Here is a 22,758-nt window from a genome sequence, read left to right as displayed (position 1 = left end):
TCTTATCTATGATATTCCTGGCTAGATTCGATGGAACCACGCTTCAAAAGTGGTATCATATCTCTCAAAACACGCTCTTCGATGGACAGACTCCGGTCCATCCTCGGTGTTATCGTGGCCTTTCGGCATACAGGCCGCCACGGTAACTTTTCAGCTCGGTGTCGTCTCCGGTGGGATTTTTGGGTGTGACAGAGCCCGTTCTGATGGCCGAGCTAACAACCCCAGCCCACCGGGGAAACACACTGACTACCCTCTTCTGCTCATGTGCTGTCCTGTTGAGATCTTCCCGTACTCACTGCGGCCAAAGGTACCTTGTTTCTGCTGGTACTGGCCCATTGAATAAATTCCAGTATCGAGGCCGGTATGGCCTGCACGGCAGCTTTAGAGCATTGCCTTGGTGTTGATTACTACCATTTACGACTCCCTGGCTGACTCTGCTAGCCCGCATCTTCAAAAGCTAAATAGGCTTCTACTGCATGATGACTTTATAAGAGATAAAAATCGTATTATTTTTTCGGACTTCATTAGAACCTGGAGTCGTTTGCTGACATGGCTGAGATCGCCGCGAACTAAGATTAAGCATACATGCAGGCAGTGCTGTCTATTTGTGTTGGATAATAAACTAACAACGAGACAAGGCCACACGTCTCAGTAAAGCTTGAATAAGCTAATATAGGTAGGCTGCTTTTCATACAAGACCTGGTATGTGCTGATTCTGAGGATTCACAAGATTTATTTATCCACTTGGTAGTATAATAACGACACGGTATTTCTTCCTCAGAACGAGAAGCGTGACGTCCTAACTTGCAAGTAAAATTCATCCAAAACGGTTGATGTATTCGCATTTCTCTTTATCTGGAGAGGACTAAGCCTAGGGGTTCACAGAGTATTTTCTCCGCCAACAAATTGACAGTACGGCGTACAGGACCTGCCATTGCGGTTCTCATGAATAAAGTTATTGCCCCTTGGCCGCGCCTTCCAGTCTGGGCTCCGATTAGGCAGAACCGGTCGCAATCATCATTGGCCAGGGCTGCGGGAAGGTGCAACCCAAGCACACCTTGCTGGTACATTTCACATTCGCTGTGCGGCGGCTGAATGCAGCCTTTTGTCTTCATTCGATCACGTGCCTAATGTAGGTAAGGTACCTACCTACTTACCTACCTACCTAAGGTACCTAAGCTTTAACTTACAGCTTACAGCTAGTCACTAGCTGTTCCTACCAGCACTGTTTCCGTTTCCCAAATGCTGAGTTGACACCCTTCGTCACTACCAACCCACATCAACAACCGCCACCTCAATCCTACCTATCTAGTTGAAGCTGACTACGGTATCCAACGCATGCATTCTATTTATTTTCATCACAAACAATGCGTACAAGCTAGGTCAGATTCGACGAGAGAAGTGCAACGTCCCAGGCTTAATCACCCAACCCTGTTAGAATTGTTGCTTGAACGGAACACCTTTGGCGGGTGATCAGATGAGGGGTCATTCAGTTGATTTCTCTTATTCCCCAATTTCGAAAGCAGCCTGCATACCTTACCTTACCTTACCCTTACTTTTACCTGCCATGCCCTACCTGCCTAGGATCCTGTATTGAAGCAATTGCCAAATTTTTGCCAAGATCGTTGTCTTCATCTTGGTAACAATCTTCGCCATCGGCACTCGCCCACCATGGCCAACCAGGACCTCTTTGTCTTGGAATGGAGAGACCAGGAAGATCGTGCTGTCGCGCAATACAATGAAGTGAACAAACGCCGCAAATTAGAGCAGGAGAATTTGGCGCTCAAAACCCTCCTGCGCGAGCATGGTATCTGTTGGTCACCCAAACTGAAGCATCGCCCCGAGTTTTTCAATGGAACATTCGACCACCGCTTCTCATCTGAAGGTCGCAAGGTCCGCACCCGTGTCACACGTGCTCAGACTGCCGCTCAAAAGGCCGTTCGAGAGGCTGCTGAGAACGGCCTCAAGCTTCCGATGGAGATTCTTTTAATGATCACCGAGTACGCAATGGCTGGCAACACTCCGATCATTGACCCTTTGTCGAAGCCATCCCGCCAAAATCTCACCAAGGTAGAGACCAAAAAGGGCAGCGAAGTGGCATATGGTCTGTTGGGCGTGAACAGAGCCATCAGGGAAGAAGCCTCCAAGATAATGTGGTCCAAGAACACCTTGACCTTCACCACCATCGACGCCGTGCACAACATGATCCAACTTCCTCTGGCCGTCCGTTCCGAGATCAAAAACATCAATCTTCGAGTCATTGCTCGTTATTACAACGAGAACGACGACCCCGTCACCCTCAAAAAGAGCAGGTATCCAAACCTTCCTCGCACTATTGAGCTGCCCATCAATAAGCGGCCCAGATCACACAAGGCCGCCCACGGAGGATTTCGCAGCTACTCTTGGCTTCAGGTTGCAGACTTTCTGCAAGCACTGTTGCCCCCTTATGATCCGGAGCATTCCAGCTCCACCAAACAGCCAAAGAGACAAGCCCTTCTCTTCCCGAATCTAGACACCATGAGAATCGATCTGATCAATTTTGCCCAAGACCTCCTCCGATACATTCCAGGCAACTGCATCCACGACATTGCGGCCCATGAGCTTACAAGCGTCTTGAGCGAGCTCACAGTCACAGGCTTGCCTTGCTGTCAAGTCGGCATCAAGGTTGGGATGGATCTCTCCCAGATGCTCCGCGACAATGGTCTCTTCCTCGATGCGTCTAGCGCATATATTATGCCCAGAGGAAAAAGGCTCACGCCCGTCGGGGGAAAGATCCCCATGTCTTTCAAGGTGATTCGTCCACGGATTTTAATGGAGATGACCGACGAAGATAAGGAGACCTTTGACATAACCGAAGAGGGCGACATTCACTACATGCCCAACATATACGGCAGTCACCACCACCCACACTCCCCAGGCTACAACCCTGACCCGGTGCCTTTGACTCTCAAAGGGCCGCACTCCTGCGAGGATGATCAGATCTGGAAGAGGGTTCCAAAAACACTGGGTTCCGAGGAGCGGGAATGGGTATCGTTTGAGAGTGATCTCGGTCTGAATGAGGATGATGTAATCTGGGATAGAATTTCAGACCTGGATATCGACTCTGAGGCTGATCTTTCCGACTTTCATTCCTTTTTGGATCCAGAGGACAAGCGTGCCGTGTGCCGCAAGTGCAACAAAATCCACTGGGATCCCTACGATTCAGAGTAACAAGCCGATTCAGTCCTTGTGTCATTACTGCATAATGGCCACAGAAAAGACATGAAGACCGTTTCATTTATGGTCTGGGTGTAAGTTGCAGCAGCTAGCTCAAGAAAAGAGAGTTGAAATTTTGGTAGTGTACTTCGACAGAGCACAGGGTTCTGATATATGAGCCGAAGGGGTTTCTTGATTTTGCTATCACGGACAGACTGCTTTTGCTCTGGTGGCATGTACTGTTGTTGTTGAGTACATTGTATGTAGTAATAATGTAGTCAAGCGATAAACGGAGTTCTCATTTTGATGATTGAGAGGTCTTTCAAGGTTCCAAGTTTGGAAGAAGATTCAAGTCTTGTATCGTTCATAGTATCAATACGGTGAAACCCAAACTACTCCGTAAGAGCTTGGCGTGTCGTATCAAGGGCCCTGATAATCCTACGACCTACCTGGACGGGAGTCAGTGGAGTAGCCTACTGATCGGATGACAGATCTCATTGTGCAGAGATGGCGTGAAAAAAAAAGCCAGAGTGCAACTCGGAGAACCCTACGGGCGGGTCCAGTCGCCGGGACATGATTTTTTCTCAAAACGGTAACTAACTTGAACACACACTGACCCGGTAGGCTCATCAGGCCAAGGCTGGTGGCAATTCCCCTTGCATGCATCCATCCCAAGAATCTACGTTTGCTTTCTCCAAGTGCGAAAAAAAAGAAAAAAAAAGGGTGGCAGAGCTCAGATGCATACGTGTCTGCTGCTCATCTCGCCGAGGCAGTCAAACAGAGTTTAGGTGGTGTATGCTCGTCTAGACGGCCACGAGTTGTGAACCTGACCATGTATGATACAGAGGAAAACACAAAATAAAGATAAACGACCAACATTCATGTGAAATTTGACTGTGGCGAGCATACGTATATTTCTGAAACTTGAAAGAAATGAGCAAGCAATCCCATGCCTTTCGCTATGCAAACCATATCGTGAAATTTGCCGGCATCTGCAGAACCATCCCATCAGCAAGATTGAATCGAGTCCTTCCAAGACGCCAGATTCACAAACCCCGCACTTCCTAATGAACAAGGCCAGAAACGTCCTGTTTTCCCATCTTCTCCTTTATTTGCTGTATTGGTGCCGTTGTGAGATAAGAATGAACAAGAAAAAAGATAAATTATAACCGAAAACCTCCAAGGAACAGATTTCTCATCTAGTGGACTCCTGTAGCCCTGTCCTTTATGACCAAAATCAACCAAAACAACGCCACAAGAACAAAGGGGAAAAGAAGTGGGGAAAAAATGAGCAGAGGGGGCAGTATTCATATCGAGTCAAACATTGGTAGCGTTAAACGTTTCCAAACGGTGTCGTGAGGGACATGCGCCATTTATAACGGCCAGTATGTATCCAAAAATTCGTCATGCCCATGCCTTCAAAATAACAATCTTAACCAAGCGTAAGTTCACACCTATTGCCATGCTGATTGCGGGTCGATACCATACATTGCGAACTGATGTGACGTCTGGTTGGGGTCGGTATGGTCTATTCGAGTCGATGGCAATATGTCGCTAGCTGTCGCGTTGACCTGTGGCGTGATACCCGTAGCTGGCACGCCGGGGAATGCAGGGTTTTCCAAATTGATTCTTGAAAAGACGTCCCAATCTGCCCCGTCCAGGTAGTTGCCGATAAACTCATCGAATGTCGGATCCATCGGCCCAGACACTGATAATTGATCGCTGGCCGCTTCCCTAGTGACCATGCGGTTTGCCTTGGGAATTCGAGAGAGCGCCGAGGGACTACTGTTCTCGCTCTTGACATAATCCTGCGGTACCACCGACCTCAAGTGCTCAATGTACGGAGGCGTGTTGAGTGTAATGCCCATTTGCGTTGAGCAATACTCTTCCCTCATGTTCCATCCTTTGACAAGAAGGGATGCCAGCAGCAGGTTCTCTTTGCTAGCGTTGACTTTGAGTAACTCTGGGTGATATGGTAATATATTCTCAACGGTCTCCCAGGCACGATCGACAAGGGGACCCGAGGGTCTCTGACTTAGTTGTCCAGCCAGGAATGTGAAAAGGTCGTTGTGGAACTGCAACCGCAGAAACCAAAGATATGCAACCTTGCAAGAGTTCCGATAGCTGACTACGGTACTTTCGAAAGACTCGACTGCCATTTTAAACATGTGGTCTATGTGTGTCTCGATTGTTGCATCACCAGGCTCGAGTGATTCCCTGATGCGCTGCATGATAATGTCCTGGAATTCGATGGTGTATTGGTGAAGAGGACCTGCTGCCGGATCGCAGTACTTATCGGTAAGCTCAAGCAAGGACTTTGAAAGCCCATCAATCAGGCCGCGAAACTCTTTTATCTTTTCCTCGCTTGGTGCGCCTGGTATTTTTTTGACCTTCTCGTCGTGGTACAGGAAAATAGGCTCAATTCCGGGACTTTCCACGATGAAACGGGCAACTTTGTTCGTGATCAGAACAAAAATCATCTCGGTCGGGCCTTCTCGGTCTTTGACGGGCTCGGTCGCTGAGGGATGCAGATCTGCATCGTTGACGTTCTTGGGTTCTTGGGTGTCCCAGACTCTTGGGAGTAGTGAATGGCCTAGGCCGGACATAAGAGCAGTCTTGAACTCCATTGACAATATTTGAAACCAAAGACGTCGCCGCATCTCAGTCTCGAAAGGCGGTAGACCCAGCATTGTGCCGTCCCGATGTATGCCCATCTTCTGAGCTATCCTTATTACCACACCATTGAGCACCCATGCTGCATGCCTGTTGTATCTGCCCTGCAGCGAGATCTAACGTAGGATTGAGAGACATGTTAGCAGAGATATAAACTTTGGGGATGTTCAAGTGTCACCACTACAACATACAAGATAGTGGACGAGCGCTTGAAGCGTGGTCAAATCGTGTGTTTTGAGGAAGCCGATGCGAATTAGACTGGCGCGAACACCCGAAGAAAATCGATGGAGGGCCGCCTCCCGGCCGTATCCGAGTATAGATGTGCATTCTGCATCGGACAACGAGACAGCGGCGAGCGTATAGATGGAGAACAGCAAGGCCTCGATATTCTTTGGCAGCGGGGCACCGGCAGTAGCTTCAACAAAATATGGTTGGAGAGACGGTACATGGACGAGCTTGATTAGGGGGTTGACCCGATCCAGGAACACCTGCCACAAGCGGAAGATGTGCCCTGGACTTGGTTGCAATTCCATGGAGTTTCCTGCGGGTTGCGGAGTATCTCCGCCAAAGAGGAGGTCTGCGTTCGTATCCGGGGTCATGTAATCGGAGCTTTCGTCTTCCGGGGTGCTCTCGTCATGGTCAATGATGTCACGCATGGCCCGAAGCTCGTCATATATAGTGCTCAGCATGTACGAATCCACGAATCGAACGCTTCCGTCCTCGTGAATCAGTTTGCCGTGGCGGTTCCATTCTGGCAACGGCTCCTCGCCCTTGGGTGGACTCTGGGATAAGCTGGAGCGTTTCGTAGTCAGTCTTGCGATGTCGGGCTTGCCATCTGGTGCGTATTCCTTCAATAGTTCCTCGCAACGCGCCAATCTCTCCTGAAGGTCCTGGTTTGGTCTTCTTCGCTTGCGCGCAGGCGCGGGCGTGCTCGGGGTACATTGTACGTTAGCCTATTTTGGCCCGGGAAAGGCGAGAGTTAGCAGACGAGACTAGACGTGCGTAACATGTCGAGGAAGAAAGGTTGCGACGATTTGATCAACAAGGTGGATGCACTATTACCCTCTGACAATTCGCACACGGAAAAGATCTGTCACATTTTATTTTGCGATGCTGTGAACATTTTGATCTCGCGGGTCAGCCTGTGTGTACGCGAATGTCGTTCGTTCCGGTAGGTAACCGGTTGTATTTACCTGGCACAGCACGCAGGCGAGGATGCGGGGTGTTTTTCCCGTGACAGAACCCGCTGTCGCGCTCGCTGCGGCCGACGACATTTTTGCACTCCACTGCTGCTCTTTTCGCGCGAGACGAGTATGACGAATAAAAATGAATGATGAAGAACTAACAAGGGGAATAATCTGAAAACTGGGTTCTCACTGGCAAAGAAAAAAGAAAAGATGTCGTGATTAGAAACTGTCACCGAACCAATCGAGGAAATATTAGCTGAGCCATCAATGGTAGTGGGCTGAGCTGTCTAGTTCCAGGCAATTTTTTTGCGGATTGGCCAGTCTCGGTCTGAACCGTTATGGGTCTGGAACGGCTTTCATCAAGGCTAGGGCCTAGTGTGGTGGGATTTCAACATGCAGGACCCCTGTTACCTCCACTATGAGTAAAAAAGATGTCGGTGTTCGTCATACCCCACCCATCATTGATAAGCGAAGAAGTTTCGGGAATCGTGACGACGGGATTGAAGTCATTCATTTTGTTACATAACTACCTAGGTAGGTACCTTGTATATTTACCACGTATATACTGACCCGTACCCAAGTGCCTTTAACTGATGAGTTGTTGGTCAAGGTTGTAAGTAGACAGTGAGCACCATATCTATTTCTAGTACATAATCTCATAATACGTAGTAGCTACCTACGGAGTACCTTAACTTAGGTATAAGAATTCGGATGTGGGAGGGGTAAGACGGAACGAAGTTGGGAGAAGAAGAGGGGAATAACTGGGCGATTGGAGAAAAGAATGTACGTGGTATTATATAAAAGGAGAAGTTAGGTAGGGAAGGTCCCCAGCTTGCCCAGCAAAACCCTTAACAACTTCATCAGATTTGGTTCGGAAATTTTGTTACGGAAAAGGGGAAGTTAAGGTTCCTGGCAGAGTTACTCCTTTCAATCCCGTCCTTGATTTACTTCAAGATTGTTGCCGGCTTTAAAATGACTATTAAGTAGGGGATTCATGCCGGGTTCCGCGGGTAGCTCGCTTCACGATCCTAATTATTAATCACAATACCCCTACGTAGGTGCACTGATTGAAATAATTGGAGCCAGTTGACTTTGTCCCGTTCCCCGGCATATCACCGCCTTACCTGAGGTCCTTCGATACCTAGGTACCTACCTAGATACCAGGGTTCATCACACCCTACGCGCAAGGGTAAACCGGCACTTGGCCGTCTTCAACCTTTGCTGCTGCTGAGGTGCCAACACGCAAAGGCAAAGCAAATTCCATCTGTCACTTGTACCGCATACAATCGAGAGCAATCTCATTTTATACCTTATTGGAAAGACTTTAATCGACTCGGAATCTCAGGTTCTACTCGCGCCGGAGTCCGGAGTCGGAAATATACCTAACTCCGAAATTTGCCCAGTACAGTCAAGTACCTAGGTAGGTACCTTGGCAGATAGTATATGAGCCTGTGCGCCTTCTCGAATTCTAGTACTCCTGCAGGCTCTACGTATATAGTACGTGTCAAGGACTACGGTGGCGGGCGAAAAAAACCACCCCTTGTCGCCGTGTATCTATGCGTGGGCCTTTATTAACTTAACTGTTCGCGGGAACTACTAAGTACTTAAATTATTTTTTTTGTTCAAAACTATTACCAAAGTCGGCAAAGCCCACAAAGCCCACACCAGCGGACACTGCACTGGGGAATTGATTTTTACCCTTACAACCATAGTAATAATTAACACGCTGGTACTTCTGGTTTGAGAAAAATGCAATCAGTCGGTTGTCAGGTGCATATGTTAAACTTGGGGCTTAGCTGTGGATCACACGAGCAAGCGTACACAATACGTTAGTTAGTACAGCATATTATGACTCGAATAAAGTTTGAGGCGGCTGCAACTACGTAGTATGGAGGCGACGCGGTAAAGAGGGTCGGTCGGTAGGTGGTGATTCGCGGGCCGGGCAGCCGCTGCCAGGAACCCGTCGAATAGAAATCTCGATCGTGGGCCTCCGTTATCCAGTCTCCGCGGTGCATTTGCCTACCAGCTTGCTACATCTGCCGTACACATTAGTTACCCTGTTACGCTCGATTTCATCCCAGACGGGAGCCTGCCATGACGAAGCTCTTCCCAGTAGTTAAGCCGTAAACCAACCTTGTTACTTTGTTGAAACTTCGATTGCCTGCCTAGTTCAAAACTAGTTCTAGAATCTAGAAGTAGAAAATTCCGAGGAATCACCGTCGTCGATGTTTTTGACCCGGCAACTTTTTTTTTTCTCTCTTCTTCTTCTCTTTCTCCCTCTCCACACATGGAAGGTGCCAACTGTTGCAGTTCGTCTATTCTAGAAATAGACCTTAGTTGTTTAGGTAGGTACCTAGGTAGGTAGGGAGGTAAGGTAAAGTAAGGTAACAAATACCTTTAGCTACCTACCTACTTCATACCTTCTAGGACTGTTGCCTTTGAATGGCCCAATCTAGAACGAGCACAATCCTCAAAAGGCAGGATGCCTGTGCCCCACCTACGTCTCCAAAACAACCAATAGAGTTGAGCCAATTAGAAGGTGTTAGCGTAAGTGGAGAAAAAAAGTTCGGTTGCCGGCCCTGAAGACATCGCAACTCGCAAGAGCAGCTCATCATCATCTGCACCGTTGGGAATGAGTTTTACCTCAAGAACAAACTGCTCGATAATTTTACTTTTGTGACATACGTACAGGTCACACGGTCTAAGCTACTCGGGCTCATCGTGCACTGCCTGCTGTCAGAAGTAGCGAAGACCACAACCCTAAGCCAACATGCTTCCTGCGGTACGTGACTGGCTCCGACTTCGGCGCCCACCAAGCTCACTCGCCATGTTGGTGTCTGACAATACTATATTTTAATAGAGACGTAGCCTGGCGCTCGTCGCCACGCGAGGCTGCCGCAGGCTCCCCAGCCTTTTGCCGGTTGTTCGCCGTACACAACAAGTCAGGCCGCTGAGCTCGACCCCCAGGTTACGGCAGAATGCGTTCCACTCACAGCTGCAAGACACACCCTCGGACCTATTCTCCTCCTTCCAGACACCTCCTTCGAACCCCCAGACCCTCACCGAGAAGATCGTTCAGAGATACTCTGTTGGCCTTGCGCCGGGAAAGAAGGTCAAATCCGGCGACTATGTGACCCTGTCACCGCACCACTGCATGACGCACGACAACTCGTGGCCTGTTGCCCTCAAATTCATGTCGATCGGAGCCTCCAAGATCCATGACAACAGGCAGGTTGTCATGACCTTGGACCACGATGTCCAGAACAAGAGCGAGTCCAACCTCAAGAAGTACAGGCAGATTGAGGAGTTTGCCAAGACACACGGCGTAGACTTCTACCCTGCGGGCCGTGGCATCGGTCATCAGATTATGGTTGAGGAGGGTTACGCGTGGCCAGGCACGGTTACAGTCGCGTCGGACAGCCACAGCAACATGTACGGAGGTGTTGGCTGTCTCGGTACGCCCATGGTTCGTACTGACGCCGCCTCCATCTGGGCTACCGGGAAAACGTAAGTTGGGCTGCATCAAGATATCACAGACCACCGCAGGGATGGATGACTGACTGCGAGACACGTGGGCAGGTGGTGGCAGATTCCCCCTATCGCCAAGGTGACGTTGACAGGTGTGCTACCCCCTGGTGTCACTGGAAAGGATGTCATCGTCGCACTTTGCGGTCTGTTCAACAATGACGAGGTTCTAAACCATGCGATTGAGTTCACCGGTTCGGAGGAGACGATGCGCAGCATTCCTGTGGACGATCGTCTGGCCATCGCAAACATGACGACGGAATGGGGCGCCTTGGCTGGACTTTTCCCGATCGATTCAGTCCTTCAAGGGTGGCTCCGCGGCAAGGCGACCACTTCTGCCATGTTCGGAGGCGGCCGGGACGTTTTCACACACGAGAAAATCGAGGAGCTCATCCAGAACCAGCTGAGGGCCGACCCCGGAGCGAAATATGCCAAGTCGCTGTACCTGAACCTATCAACACTGGCCCCCTTTGTTGCCGGCCCCAACTCGGTCAAGGTCGCTACCCCCCTCAAGGACCTTGAGGCTAAGGATATCAAAGTCAACAAGGCCTACCTAGTCTCATGCACAAACTCCCGGGCTTCCGATATCGCTGCCGCAGCTAAAGTTTTCAAAGAGGCTTCCAAGGATGGCAAGCCCGCAGTCATTGCGCCTGGTGTCAAGTTCTACATCGGAGCCGCATCCACACTTGAGCAGGCCGCCGCCGAAGAGGCCGGCGACTGGAAGGTGCTGCTAGACGCAGGTGCCCAGGCCCTTCCCGCAGGCTGCGGACCGTGCATTGGACTAGGCACGGGTCTTTTGGAGCCCGGCGAGGTGGGAATCAGCGCAAGCAACCGCAACTTCAAGGGTCGGATGGGGTCGACGGACGCCAAGGCCTACCTTGCCAGCCCGGAAGTCGTGGCCGCTAGCGCTCTCAAGGGCAAGATTGCCGGTCCTGGCTGGTACGAGAAGCCCGAGGGCGTGGAGAAGGTCATTATCGGCGAGGGCAACGGTGATGCAGTCCATGACAAGGCCGTCAGCATAGAAGAGGCACTGGCTAAGCTTCTTGGGGAAGCGGAAAGCATGATTTCTGACGCTGAGCAGAACCTGGGTGGCTCATCGCAACAAGCCGAGAGTGCCGAGGAGGAAACCCTGACCGAGATTCTGCCTGGGTTCCCCGAGCGGGTCGAGGGTGAAATCGTTTTTTGCGATGCGGACAACATCAACACGGATGGAATCTACCCTGGCAAGTACACATACCAAGACAACGTCTCGACGGAGAAGATGGCCGAGGTGTGCATGGAGAACTACGACAAGGAGTTTGGCAAGGTTGCGCGGGAGGGTGATGTGCTGGTGGCGGGTTTCAACTTTGGCTGCGGCAGCTCCCGTGAGCAGGCCGCCACGGCGATCCTGGCCAAGCGCATCCCGCTCGTGGTTGCGGGCAGTTTCGGTAACATCTTTAGCCGCAACAGCATAAACAATGCGCTCATGGGCGTCGAGGTGCCAAGGCTCGTCGAGAGGCTGCGGGAGACATTTGGCGGCAAGGAGCAGGGTGAGGAGAACAAGGCGCTCACGCGCCGGACGGGTTGGACATTCGTCTGGGATGTCAGGAGGAGCAAGGTCACCGTGACCGAAGGCAGTGGCGGTGAGACGTGGAGCCAAAAGGTTGGCGAGCTGCCTCCCAACGTCCAGGAGATTATTGCCAGGGGAGGGCTCGAGAAGTGGGTCAAGAGTCAAATCGAGGCTTAGATGTGTGGGTAGAGAGTGCAGCTGGACAGGGTACGTCATTTATGTTTCTTGGTGATTGTTTAATATTCTGTTTGGGGGTGCCATGTTGCACGCATGATGTGTTTATACCAGGATATATGGGCTATTGCCAGGCGTCTAAAAAAAGGGAAATTTAAAGAGTCATTTTGTTTGCCACGTGCTAGTCATTCTGACAGGCACCGTGAACATTGTTTTTTCTGCATGGTAAACAAGACGAAATTTCAAGTTTTTGTTGTATTTTTGGAACATTTAAAAAAAAAAAAAAAAAAAAGGAAAACCACACAATATGTACATGAAGAGGCGGTCGTTGCGAGGTATCATATGTACCGAACAAAGTAATAAGAAAAGTATGCTCACATGCCCGACAACCCGAGAAAAGGAAATCCAGTGCGCCACCGGTATGCAAAAATGCCAAAAGCCAAAGACCAAAAAAGGGGGAAAAGGATAAAAAGACCAAATCATAAAGGACCGATTCATAAAAGACCAAATCAAGAAAGGAAAAGAAGAAAATAAACGTTGGGAAAAAAGAAAAGCGAAGGAAACCGTCATCACACCCAGCAGCCGAAAAATCATGCAAGCAGGTAGACGAGACCGGCGAGAGCGGCAAGCCGGAAGCCAGGGTTGACGGAGGAGGCACCGGCGGTGGGGAGGGGCGTGCCGGGCCTGGTGGCGTTCCCAACGGGCAGGGTGCCGGAGGGCCTGATGGGAGTGGGGGTGGTCGGGGGCCTGACGGGGGTGGGGGTGTTTGGCTTTCCGGGGACGTAGGTGGGCTTGGAGGGCCCGGTGTAGTTGCCGCCCATGGTGACGGTGACGGTGACGGTGACGGGCAGGCAGGAGGAGGCCAGGTAGCCGCCGCCGCTGCCGCTGCCGGGGTAGGGGCCCATGAGCGGCACGGTGGGCTGGACGCTGGCGGGCGACGTGGGCTTGGGGGGCTGCTGCTGCTGCTGCTGCTGCTGGCCGGTGGGGGTCTTGTCGGAAAAGTTGCAAGTCTTGACGATACGGTCAATGTTGTCGCGCTGGTCGTTGGAGGCCTTTTGCGCGGTGAAGCACTGCTGGCAGGCAACGGCGGCCGAGGCGACGTCAAAGTCCTTGTTGGGGCACACGCAGGCCGCCTCGCTCTTGTCGCTGTTGTTCTTGTCCCGCTGGTTGTAGCACATCTCGCTCAGCTCCTGGATGTCGGCGCACGTCTCGGCGCAGGCGGACGGGACGTCCTTGCTGTCGATCCTGAGCTCCGTGCCGGCCACGAAGGGAGCCAGGGCGGCGGTGGCGAGGAGGATGATGGATGAGGAACGCATCTTGATTTCTGTTTTGTGGGGAGAGAAAAAAGAAAAGAAAAAAAGAAAAAAACACCACAAAAAGATAGTAATGAGAGTAAAGAGTGAGTGAGTGAGTGAGCGTGTATTACTGAAAATGAGAATGAAAAAAAAAGGAAAAAAATGACGCGATTAGGGTCGAAGACTCGAGAGTAGTCTGGGGTGGAGAGAGGAACAAGACGTTAAAGGAGAGTGGGATACGGGACATATTTAACATGATTTTTCTTTAGTGATGCCATCATCATAGACCCTTGAAATCCAACCAAGCATCCATCGAGTTACAAACATAGCACGCCTATATTTTGCAAGCCATGATGATCGCCGCCGGGTTAGCAGCAAATAGTTTTGCGGTACTTACAATGGGTTGCGATGCATATTCGGGGCGGTCCCCCTGTGATGCGTGCTATATCCTGACCATGTATTTCCACAAATTCTTTACCACAGCCACATTTTCCCCACAATGTGCAATGGGGGAGGGAGTGGGGGGGTGAGGCAAGAGGTCTTGGCAGGTGGGAAAAATAGCTTGACAAGCTTGATCTGCTCCTAATGTTAGGAACAAAACCGGCTGTCAAAACAGTTTTCCCCCCTCCCCCCCTTGGGAAGGGGGTGGAATCGATAACCCTGCGGTTTCGTTGCAAATATAGTGGCGCCCAGGGGTGGCGTTTTACATAGCATGTGGGGGACCCCTTCTGCAAGCCGGCGATTCATTCTGCAGCCTCTCCGCGTCGAAAAGAGGAAAAAGAAAGAAGGGGAGAATGGAACTAACCCTGAACTTGGAACTCATGCGACGGATCAACAGAGAAGAAAGCCAGCATCGGCCCGCAGATCATAGATGGGAATAACCCCAAAACAATGGCGGCACGCGCCACCCCGCGGGTGACCGTGGGGGGGTTTTTTTTTTGCTCAAATCTTTTTTGCTCAATGCATTTATTTGTTCCCCTGAGAGCATTGCCGAACCGGAAACAGGGAAAGGGGGACAAGAAGGGAAAAAAGGCAAAATCACGACCTTGTCTCCTCAAAGGTTGCTTAATATCCAATCAAGGCGATACGGGCCATCGTTAAGCTACGTCGTTCTAAATGTTAATATGGGGGATCGGTAGATTTGTGTTACGATCAAGGTATCGGGTAACCTGTTCTTAGGGTAAAGTACAGTGGGTTGAAGCAACTGAGCGTCTGACTGGGTAACTGGGGTTCTCAATGACTGGGGGTGAAGTTATGATCGTTCTCAAGTAAGTATTGAGGTTAACTAGAGTTTGATTGCTGCTAAGCAATCCTAGAATCGAATCTATCTACATGGTAATGAGCGTGCCTTATATAGACTATGTCCCTCGACGTGATATGCTTGATATGTTCCATAGCCGACATATCACTTGTTCTGCTATGATTGATATGCGACATATCAATCATATCCCTCTCTTGGCAATCACGTGATGTCACGTGTCTTTTCCCCTTATGTAATCCTTTCCCGCCGGTCGGTGATTCTTTTTGGCGAATGTCGTCAGGAGGGGTGTGACCCCACCTGGCCTCCTTGGTGCTGGCCCAACTTGTTTGGTCGTAACATCAGGTCTCCTCTCCTTTGGCCAAGTCCCTTTGGCCTTTAAATAGTCCGTATTCCCCTGATCCTTGTCTTCTGGTTCTATTCCTTTTTTGCTAACTGCTTTGCGCCATGTTTAGTCGAGTTAACAAATCTCGCGGTCGCTCTTCCACCGCTCGTCGCAACGACTTGCTTTCTGTGCTTTTTTCTTCGGCGGTTGAGATGCCTTCTTGTTCTGCTTGCGAGTCGCAAGGGATTGCAAAATGCGCTGTGTCGCCTCGTGATTCCTCTCGTTGTGTCGAGTGCGTCCGCCTCGGTCGCTCGCGATGTGATGTAATGGGTGTTTCGCGGGAGCAGTTACACAGGATCGCGGTTCAACATTCGAAACTCGAGTCTGAGTTGGAGGCGGCGGAGGAGAAAGTCCTTCGCCTGCGCAGACAAAAGAAAATGTGGTTTGAAAAGATGATGAGGGCGGTCCGTCGTGGTATTGACAATCTGGAGGAATTGGATCGGGTGGAGCGTGAAGAGGCAGAGCAGGAGGAGCGGCGGCGATCAGCCGAGGTTCTTCCTGAAATATCCCTGGAATCGCTTCTTCCGGATTCCAATTTTGTCTGGGATTCGACTTTCCCGATGGGTCCTTTAAATCCTTCGTTGTTGGATGAGATGAATGTTTTTGCGCAACATTCCGTTGGTACGTCGTTTTTCTGGTGTTTTTGTTTTGTGTTGCATACTGATCGTTTTTTTGTAGGTTCGTCTGGTGGTATGGTTTCGAGTCCTGGTCGGCCTTTAATTTCTGGGAATGGTAGGTGGTGCTTTTTGTGAGGATCAGGCCCCCAGACCTACCCTCAGAATCACGACTCGGCTCTACCAGCCACGCTGAGCCAGGGATCGGACAAGGGTCCACTTACTCCGGATTTAAGCGCGTCTCTTGAGCGCGTCGTTGATTGTAATTTCTCTCTTCTCTTCAGTTTAGAATTTTCGTCGATAGCGCCTAATACACTGAGGTTCTCCAATGTATGCCTGGCCGTGACATAATTCTAAACTCACTATAATTTGCTGGTGAAGCAATTAAAATATATCGTTCAATCCCTTTATTCAATCGTTCACCACGTCGGCTGTGCACGACGGTAAACTAGGCCACAGAAGACACCATTCGCGAAATCAATGTCGCCGCGTAAGAATTACGGCCCACCGATTCGCCAATCCCAACGCGTGACAAACGCAAACTCAGCAAAGCCAGATAATTTGGCTTCCGGCACTGCTACTCCCAACACCGAAGACTCGGATCAAAACGGAGAGATTACAGTTGCCCCAGTGAGCCCAGAGCCAGTAGAGCCCGCTCCTACCAGCGCCAACACAGAGCCTGAAGAGCCCGTTGAGCCCCAATCCGACACAGAGCAAGATCAGCCAGTCGACAGCATCGAAGTTGACGGATCGTACGAGTACGAGTCAGTTTCTGAGCACCCAGGAGAGGCGCGAAACCCTCCCCACCAACCTTCTGCCAAAACGTTAGACGGCAGGAACGAAATTCCGAAATTTCCAAGCAGAGCGCCCTCGCCTGTCGTCCAAATGAGAAGCGAAATGGCAGACGAAAGCGAAAACACTGCCGGCCAGGCTACAATCACTCAATCACAGCTGCAAGATCTTTTGGCCACCATTGCCCAACTTAAAGACCAGCTCGCCACCCGGAGTAACAATGCCACCCGTCAAACCCGCGGTATTACGCCTTTGAACAGCGCCTTTGGAGGGGCTGAGTTTAAGCCCCATGGTATCGCTGCCCGGACAGCATTTAAGCCTTACGGAAGTAACCAAAATGCTAAAAACCCTGCCTACGACAGGACGGCACGTAAAGCCGGCATCGACCCCGGCATGTTTGATGGTGATAAGGATCGTTTTGATAAATGGATCACTAAAATCGCAGATAAATTTGTAGAGGACGACGAAACTTACAAAACAGAAAGAAGCCGCATGGCAGTGATCAATTCCCTGACTGAAGGGCTTGCCAACGACCTTATCCAAGGCCGTTATGAATCCACCATTATGCCTTTCAGCAGCGCAGCCGAAATGGTCGCGACCCTAGCCGCTGTTTACCACGATGATAATCAAGCCTCCAAAGCCCGTGAGGAGCTTCGTCACCTGAAGTTTAGTCTGTCGGACAAGTCAACAGACATCCACCAGTTTATTGGCAAGGTTAACAGCCTAGCCGATAAAGCCAACATTGCCAAAACGGAACGCAAGTTGGTTCTCTATGAGCACATTCCTGCCAACCTGAACCCCCAGCTTCTCAGCCTATCCAAAGACCCAAATATCTCGTACGAGACCTTTGCCGGAGAAGTTGCGAACTCGGCGCTGGCCCAACAACGCGCTTGGGAGGAGCTCCGCGAGAACCGCAAAAAGAGGGAAGAGCGCCGTGAGCGTTCAGCCAGCGCCGAACGCAAACAACGTCGACGCGAGAATCGCCGGCACAGCCAGGAAGCCAAGAACCAAACCCGCACACAGACCATTGACGCCCCGAAGTCGCCCAGCAGAGAAAACGCCAAATTGGTCACTGAGGGTAGATGCTTCCTTTGCAAAGAAGCCGGGCACCTGGCACGCAATTGCCCCCAAAAGGCCGCTCACATCGCCGCCGTTCTCGCCCTTCAACACGAAGGCGATCGAGAGGCTTGTGAACGATCCGGCCACAGCTTATCTTCGTCGGATTCGGAAAACTGCTAAGGCTGCCGGAAGTCTCCTCGGCAGTCTGCGTGCCTCAGATAGCTAAAATCGATAGATCACCTAAATCAAACACCTTTCTTGCTCCCATTCGATTGCAAGACAAAGGTCGTGGTCTTAACGCCCAAGCTCTCTGTGACACCGGAGCAGATGTGTACTTATCCATCCGACCGAGCCTCGCGAAAAAGGTCGCCCAACGTTTAGAGCTACCCATCAAAAAGCTCCCCAAACCTTTGGACTTTGGAGATTTTAACAGGAAGGTCACCGCAAGAGCCACCGAATACCTTCGGCTCACCTTGCAAATCGACGGACGACAATTCCCACGGCAGAAATTCATCCTCCTCGAAACGGCACACGATGTGTTTATCGGACAAGAATGGTGGACGAAGCATCGAGTAGGCTTATTCCCAGCTACCCGCAGCTTCGTTTGGCCCAACGACCTGCCCGCCATGGCCCAATACTCACCGGCAATCGTCGTACAACGTTCAAATCCGCCTCTGGACCTCGAGGCCCAAGCTGACGCAGTCCGCCGGGACCGCAAGATGGAACAAGAAGACCGTCGCATCCAGGTCCGCAAGATACTTCAAGGCCCTAAACGCCAACACGGAAACCAGGCTCAGATCACAGAAATTAGCGCCTTTCCGACTATCCCAAAGACCGTTTCCAACAAAGCCCTGCCAGCAAATATTTGTGCCCTTCTTAACGACCCACGTCAAGATCGATGGAAGCGATCCCCGTTACCCACGGAGCCTATACCGCTGGTACCAGTAAACGATACGCCTACAACCAGCCTTAATGCGGTATTAGCCCTGCAATGGAACAAGACTCACGATGGACATCCCATTCCATTTCCTGCAGGCGAAGACCCGGAGCACATCGCGCAAGTACGAGCCAAGTTACCCAAAGCACTTGCCCACCTTGAAGGTTTCTTTTCCAAAAAGGCGTCGACGATTCTCCCGCCTAGCCGACCCGGCTTCGACGTGGTTTTGGAACTCGAGAAACCTTTGGAGGGGAGGCCAGCCCGCTATTCGACCCCTTTCGCGATGATGGAGTTGGAAAAAGAAACCATCGACGAACTTCTGAGGATCGATTTCATTGAACGGACAATGGAGGAGACCGCAGCTTCGACTCTATTCGTTCCTAAACCGCAATCGAAGGAGCAACGTTTTTGTGTGGATTACCGATGGGTAAACAAATTCATCAAAGGACGACAAGTACTTGCCCCCGACGTGGCCGGGACGTTGAGCAAATGTGGAAAAGCCCGGAGGATGACCAAGATCGACATTATCCGAGCTTTTAACAGATTGCTAATGGATCCGAACTCACGGTACTTAACGGCGTTCAAAACGCGACAAGGGACGTTTCAGTGGAAGGTCTTACCCTTTGGACTGAAGGTCGGACCCGCCTGGTTCCAAGCTTTTATTAACGCTCAGCTTAATGAACTGCTGGACGCTTTCGCGAGCGCCTACGCAGACGACGTGTTGATTTACACCGAGGATAAATCAGAGCAAGTCCATTTTGAGCAAACCGAGGAGGTTATTTACAGGCTGCACAAAGCCGGACTCCAAGGCGATATCAAAAAGTCAAGTTTCGGCGTTTTCGAAATCGAGTACCTGGGTTTACTTCTAGAAATCGGTAAAGGTATCCGCATCGACCCCAAAAAGGTCGAAGCCATCACCAGCTGGCAATGGGACGACGTCACCTCCGTTTCCGCAGTACGATCCTTCCTAGGCCTATGTAATTTCGTTCGGACGTTCTGCCATCACGCCAGCGAACAAGCAGAACCTCTGACCCGATTATTGAAAAAGGGAGTCCCGTTCGAAAAAGGCCCCGAGCAGAAGGCCGCTTTTGAAGCGCTGAAACAACTGGTGGTCACCGCCCCCGTAATGAGTTTCTTCAAACCCGGTATGCCTGTCAGGATGGACACCGACGCCAGTGGCAGGGCCACCGCCGGGGTCGTGTGGCAGCAACAGGACGATGGCAGCTGGAAGCCAATCGGCTATTCGTCCAAAACCATGTCCCCTGCTGAACAAAACTATCCGATTCAGGACCAGGAGCTATTAGCTGTGATTAATACGCTAAAGGACTTCGAACCAGCCCTATTGGGTACCAAGTTCTGTGTTTTTACCGATCACCAGGCCTTGATTTATTGGTCGACCAAAAAACTTTTGTCCGCTCGCCAGATACGATGGGCTGACTACTTGGCCAACTTCGACATCACCTTTAAATACCGTCCCGGCAAGGATAATGTGGCAGCCGATGCCCTTTCGCGCAAAACCGTCGACAACCCTACGGTCAAGGCCCGAGCTGTGCTAGACCGCACCATGGCATTAATCCCTCCGGAAAAGATTAACTTCCAACCCGGCGAGCCCCCTCCAACAATTAACAACTTGGAACCCTCCGCACCTCAAGGAGCTGACCTAGTGGCCCTTATCCTGGAAGAGAACCTAAAACAGAACCTAGGTCGCCATGACAGTCTGTTAACGGTACCCGAGACTACCCAGGATGGCAAGATCTTCTTAAGAACGGCTCTCATCCGCGAAGCTCATGAGCCCAAGATCTTCGGCCATGGAGGCCAGAATAAAACCCTCAGCCGCCTGAAAAAGGACTATTGGTGGCCCGACCGAAATCGAGACGTCAAACGCTACATTAAGAATTGTCGCGAATGTCAACGCAACAAGGTACGACATGATAAGACGCCTGGGCTGTTGCACCCACTGGAGATCCCTAGACGGTGTTGGCAGCACGTAATGGTAGACGGCAAAGATATGCCCAAGGATAAAGAAGGCTATAATTACGTCTGGGTCTTCATCTGCCGATTGACCAAACTTTTGGCCACCCTACCGGGAAAAAAGACAGACACCGCGGAGACCTTGGCCATGCGGTATTATCAGACTGTGTACCGTTGGAAAGGCGTCCCCGACTTATGGCTTTCCGACAACGCCGGACCGTTTATATCCGAGTTCCTAAACACTTTAAACGAGTTGACAGGAACAAAGCATAAACATGGAAGCGCCCGCCACCCTCAAAGTCAGGGCAGCGTCGAAATTACCAACGCTGAATTGGATCAGAAAATGCGCTTCTATGTAGACAAATACCAAACGAATTGGCGACGGCATATTCCCGCCTTCGACTTCGGCCACAATTCGTCCGTTCACGCCTCTATCGGCATGGCACCGATCGAAGCAGAAACAGGAGCTCGCCCTAGAGACCCGCTCTCTCTACCTTTACCCGAAGAAGACCTGGAGACCGGTCAGCAACAAAAGGCGCTGGAAATGGTCCGCCAAGCTCGGCAAGCTCAGGAGCTGGCCCGCAACAATGGACTCGGAGCGCAGATAGAGCAACAGAGGCAGGCTAACAAGAAACGGCGACCGGTCGACTTTACGGTGGGAGATGCGGTTTACGTTAGCAAAAAGGGTTTTTCCACCGAAGCTCCTACGACCAAGTTGGACTCGCAAAATGCAGGACCATGGACGATTCTCGGGGAAAAGGGTCACAGCTTCATTCTCGACACCCCTGCCTGGTATAAAGGTAGTAAGCTGTTCCACGCCAGCCGACTGCGCAAAGCAGCAACGGATCCATTACCTCAGCAGTATCAAAAGCCGGAACCACCGGTCGAGATTAACGGAGAACCGGAGTGGGAGGTGGAGCAAGTGTTGGCCTCGCGACTATTCGGACGAAAGAAGACGTTGCAATATCAGGTATCGTGGGTCGGACTCGACCCTGATGGGACATGGTATGAGGCCCGCGACTTGAAAAATTCACCAGTACTGCTGGATACCTTTCACAGGGAGTACCCGGACGCAGCAGGACCTCCGGTAAATTTGCAACAGTGGATCAGGAGCGCAGCAGAGGATATTTTTGCGGAAGACGGACCCGAGGACAATGTTGCCGAGCACGATGCGAAAAAGACACGAGAGCGGAGGAAGGCCCCGAGGAGACACACGTGACAAACTCAAGACTCTGACCGCCTACGTCGATCAGGCCTTAGAGGGGGGTAATGTGAGGATCAGGCCCCTAGACCTACCCTCAGAATCACGTGAGGATCAGGCCCCTAGACCTACCCTCAGAATCACGACTCGGCTCCACACCGAGCCAGGGATCGGACAAGGATCCACTACCTCCGGATTTAAGCGCGTCTCTTGAGCGCGTCGACGATTGTAATTTCTCTCTTCTCTTCAGTTTAGAATTTTCGTCGATAGCGCCTAATACACTGAGGTTCTCCAATGTATGCCTGGCCGTGACAGATTGGACTACCTGTAAAAGGCCCTATTGCAATATTTGGAGATAATACAGGCTCTATAGCTAACGCACACAACCCTACGCACCACCAACGTACTAAACATACGTTATTAAAATTTCACTACGTAAGGGAGTTAGTTACAGAAGGATTAGTGACCCTAAAATACCTGGAATCCAAACAAATGCCCGCTGACGGCCTTACAAAGCCCCTAACGCTTCCAATTCACAAGGTTTTTTTAGAGCTTATAGGGTTAAAACCCCTGTAAACTTAGTTTTTACCTATTGAATTGTAGGGCACCTAGTTAGTTCGTTAGCTAACTACCACCATTTTTCTCCTTTGTTTGCAATTATTGGATTTTTGTTAGCCCGACACCAACCGATCTACCCAAACCTACCCTGCTCAGGTTGATTATTAAGCAACTTATACCAACCTTATACCCGAAGTCAAATCCGAATTTAATTAGCTCGCGTTTTGGGCGACCTAGCGATTTTTTAATCTACCCTATATATTAAACTCTTCTGGGATCCACAACAACGAACAGCCAGATTAGCTACCTGGCTTAGTAGTAAGTTCCGTTGGTTATAATCTGTAGGTCGTGGGTTCGAATCCGGGGGTTGTTACAATTCTGGGGG

At 50.7% G+C, this 22,758-nt stretch overlaps 5 protein-coding genes across 6 annotated transcripts; 3 read left to right on the top strand and 2 right to left on the bottom strand.

The window, feature by feature from the left end:
• The first annotated feature begins 626 nt into the window (after nt 1–626).
• Nucleotides 627–3,527, top strand: MGG_04844 (uncharacterized protein). The gene is made up of 3 exons (XM_003712273.1): nt 627–676; nt 731–1,136; nt 1,200–3,527. Exon 3 carries the CDS (start codon nt 1,672–1,674, stop codon nt 3,208–3,210), a length of 1,539 nt encoding a protein of 512 aa, XP_003712321.1. The 5' UTR covers nt 627–676; nt 731–1,136; nt 1,200–1,671; the 3' UTR covers nt 3,211–3,527.
• A 194-nt stretch (nt 3,528–3,721) lies between these two features.
• MGG_04843 (uncharacterized protein) lies at nt 3,722–7,381 on the bottom strand. Its single transcript, XM_003712272.1, has 3 exons — nt 6,931–7,381; nt 6,060–6,821; nt 3,722–5,984 (listed from the first exon to the last, which is right to left on the bottom strand). Exons 2-3 carry the CDS (start codon nt 6,555–6,557, stop codon nt 4,650–4,652), a joined length of 1,833 nt encoding a protein of 610 aa, XP_003712320.1. The 5' UTR covers nt 6,558–6,821; nt 6,931–7,381; the 3' UTR covers nt 3,722–4,649.
• A 2,222-nt stretch (nt 7,382–9,603) lies between these two features.
• On the top strand, nt 9,604–12,638 carry MGG_04842 (homoaconitase). Its single transcript, XM_003712271.1, has 3 exons — nt 9,604–9,837; nt 9,916–10,562; nt 10,635–12,638. The coding sequence occupies exons 1-3, from the start codon at nt 9,826–9,828 to the stop codon at nt 12,304–12,306; spliced, it is 2,331 nt and encodes a 776-aa protein (XP_003712319.1). The 5' UTR covers nt 9,604–9,825; the 3' UTR covers nt 12,307–12,638.
• A 60-nt stretch (nt 12,639–12,698) lies between these two features.
• Nucleotides 12,699–14,237, bottom strand: MGG_04841 (uncharacterized protein). The gene has a single exon (XM_003712270.1). It carries the CDS (start codon nt 13,617–13,619, stop codon nt 12,894–12,896), a length of 726 nt encoding a protein of 241 aa, XP_003712318.1. The 5' UTR covers nt 13,620–14,237; the 3' UTR covers nt 12,699–12,893.
• Nucleotides 14,238–14,760: 523 nt separating this feature from the next.
• Nucleotides 14,761–16,860, top strand: MGG_16815. Of its 2 annotated transcripts, XM_003712268.1 has the most exons (3): nt 14,761–15,241; nt 15,312–15,862; nt 15,920–16,860. In XM_003712268.1, the coding sequence occupies exons 2-3, from the start codon at nt 15,394–15,396 to the stop codon at nt 15,991–15,993; spliced, it is 543 nt and encodes a 180-aa protein (XP_003712316.1). In that variant the 5' UTR covers nt 14,761–15,241; nt 15,312–15,393; the 3' UTR covers nt 15,994–16,860. The 2 variants fall into 2 exon arrangements, with proteins under 2 accessions (XP_003712316.1, XP_003712317.1); XM_003712269.1 differs by having other exon boundaries at nt 14,761–15,862.
• Nucleotides 16,861–22,758: the final 5,898 nt, after the last annotated feature.

The sequence above is a fragment of the Pyricularia oryzae genome, chromosome 3, assembly GCF_000002495.2.
Source record: "Pyricularia oryzae 70-15 chromosome 3, whole genome shotgun sequence".
NCBI lineage: Eukaryota > Fungi > Ascomycota > Sordariomycetes > Magnaporthales > Pyriculariaceae > Pyricularia > Pyricularia oryzae.
The sequence above is the reverse complement of the archived record's forward strand: the minus strand, read 5'-3'. Positions and strand labels throughout refer to the sequence as shown.

Coding starts and splice junctions, on each gene's coding strand:
- MGG_16815 (XM_003712269.1), top strand. CDS start 15,304: ATGTTTAGTCGAGTTAACAAATCTCGCGGTCGCTCTTCCACCGCTCGT. Junction 15,863..15,919: donor TTTTGCGCAACATTCCGTTG/GTACGTCGTTTT, acceptor GTTTTTTTGTAG/GTTCGTCTGGTGGTATGGTT.
- MGG_04843 (XM_003712272.1), bottom strand. CDS start 6,557: ATGCTGAGCACTATATATGACGAGCTTCGGGCCATGCGTGACATCATT. Junction 5,985..6,059: donor AAGCGCTCGTCCACTATCTT/GTATGTTGTAGT, acceptor ATCCTACGTTAG/ATCTCGCTGCAGGGCAGATA.
- MGG_04844 (XM_003712273.1), top strand. CDS start 1,672: ATGGCCAACCAGGACCTCTTTGTCTTGGAATGGAGAGACCAGGAAGAT.
- MGG_04842 (XM_003712271.1), top strand. Junction 10,563..10,634: donor ATCTGGGCTACCGGGAAAAC/GTAAGTTGGGCT, acceptor ACACGTGGGCAG/GTGGTGGCAGATTCCCCCTA.
- MGG_04841 (XM_003712270.1), bottom strand. CDS start 13,619: ATGCGTTCCTCATCCATCATCCTCCTCGCCACCGCCGCCCTGGCTCCC.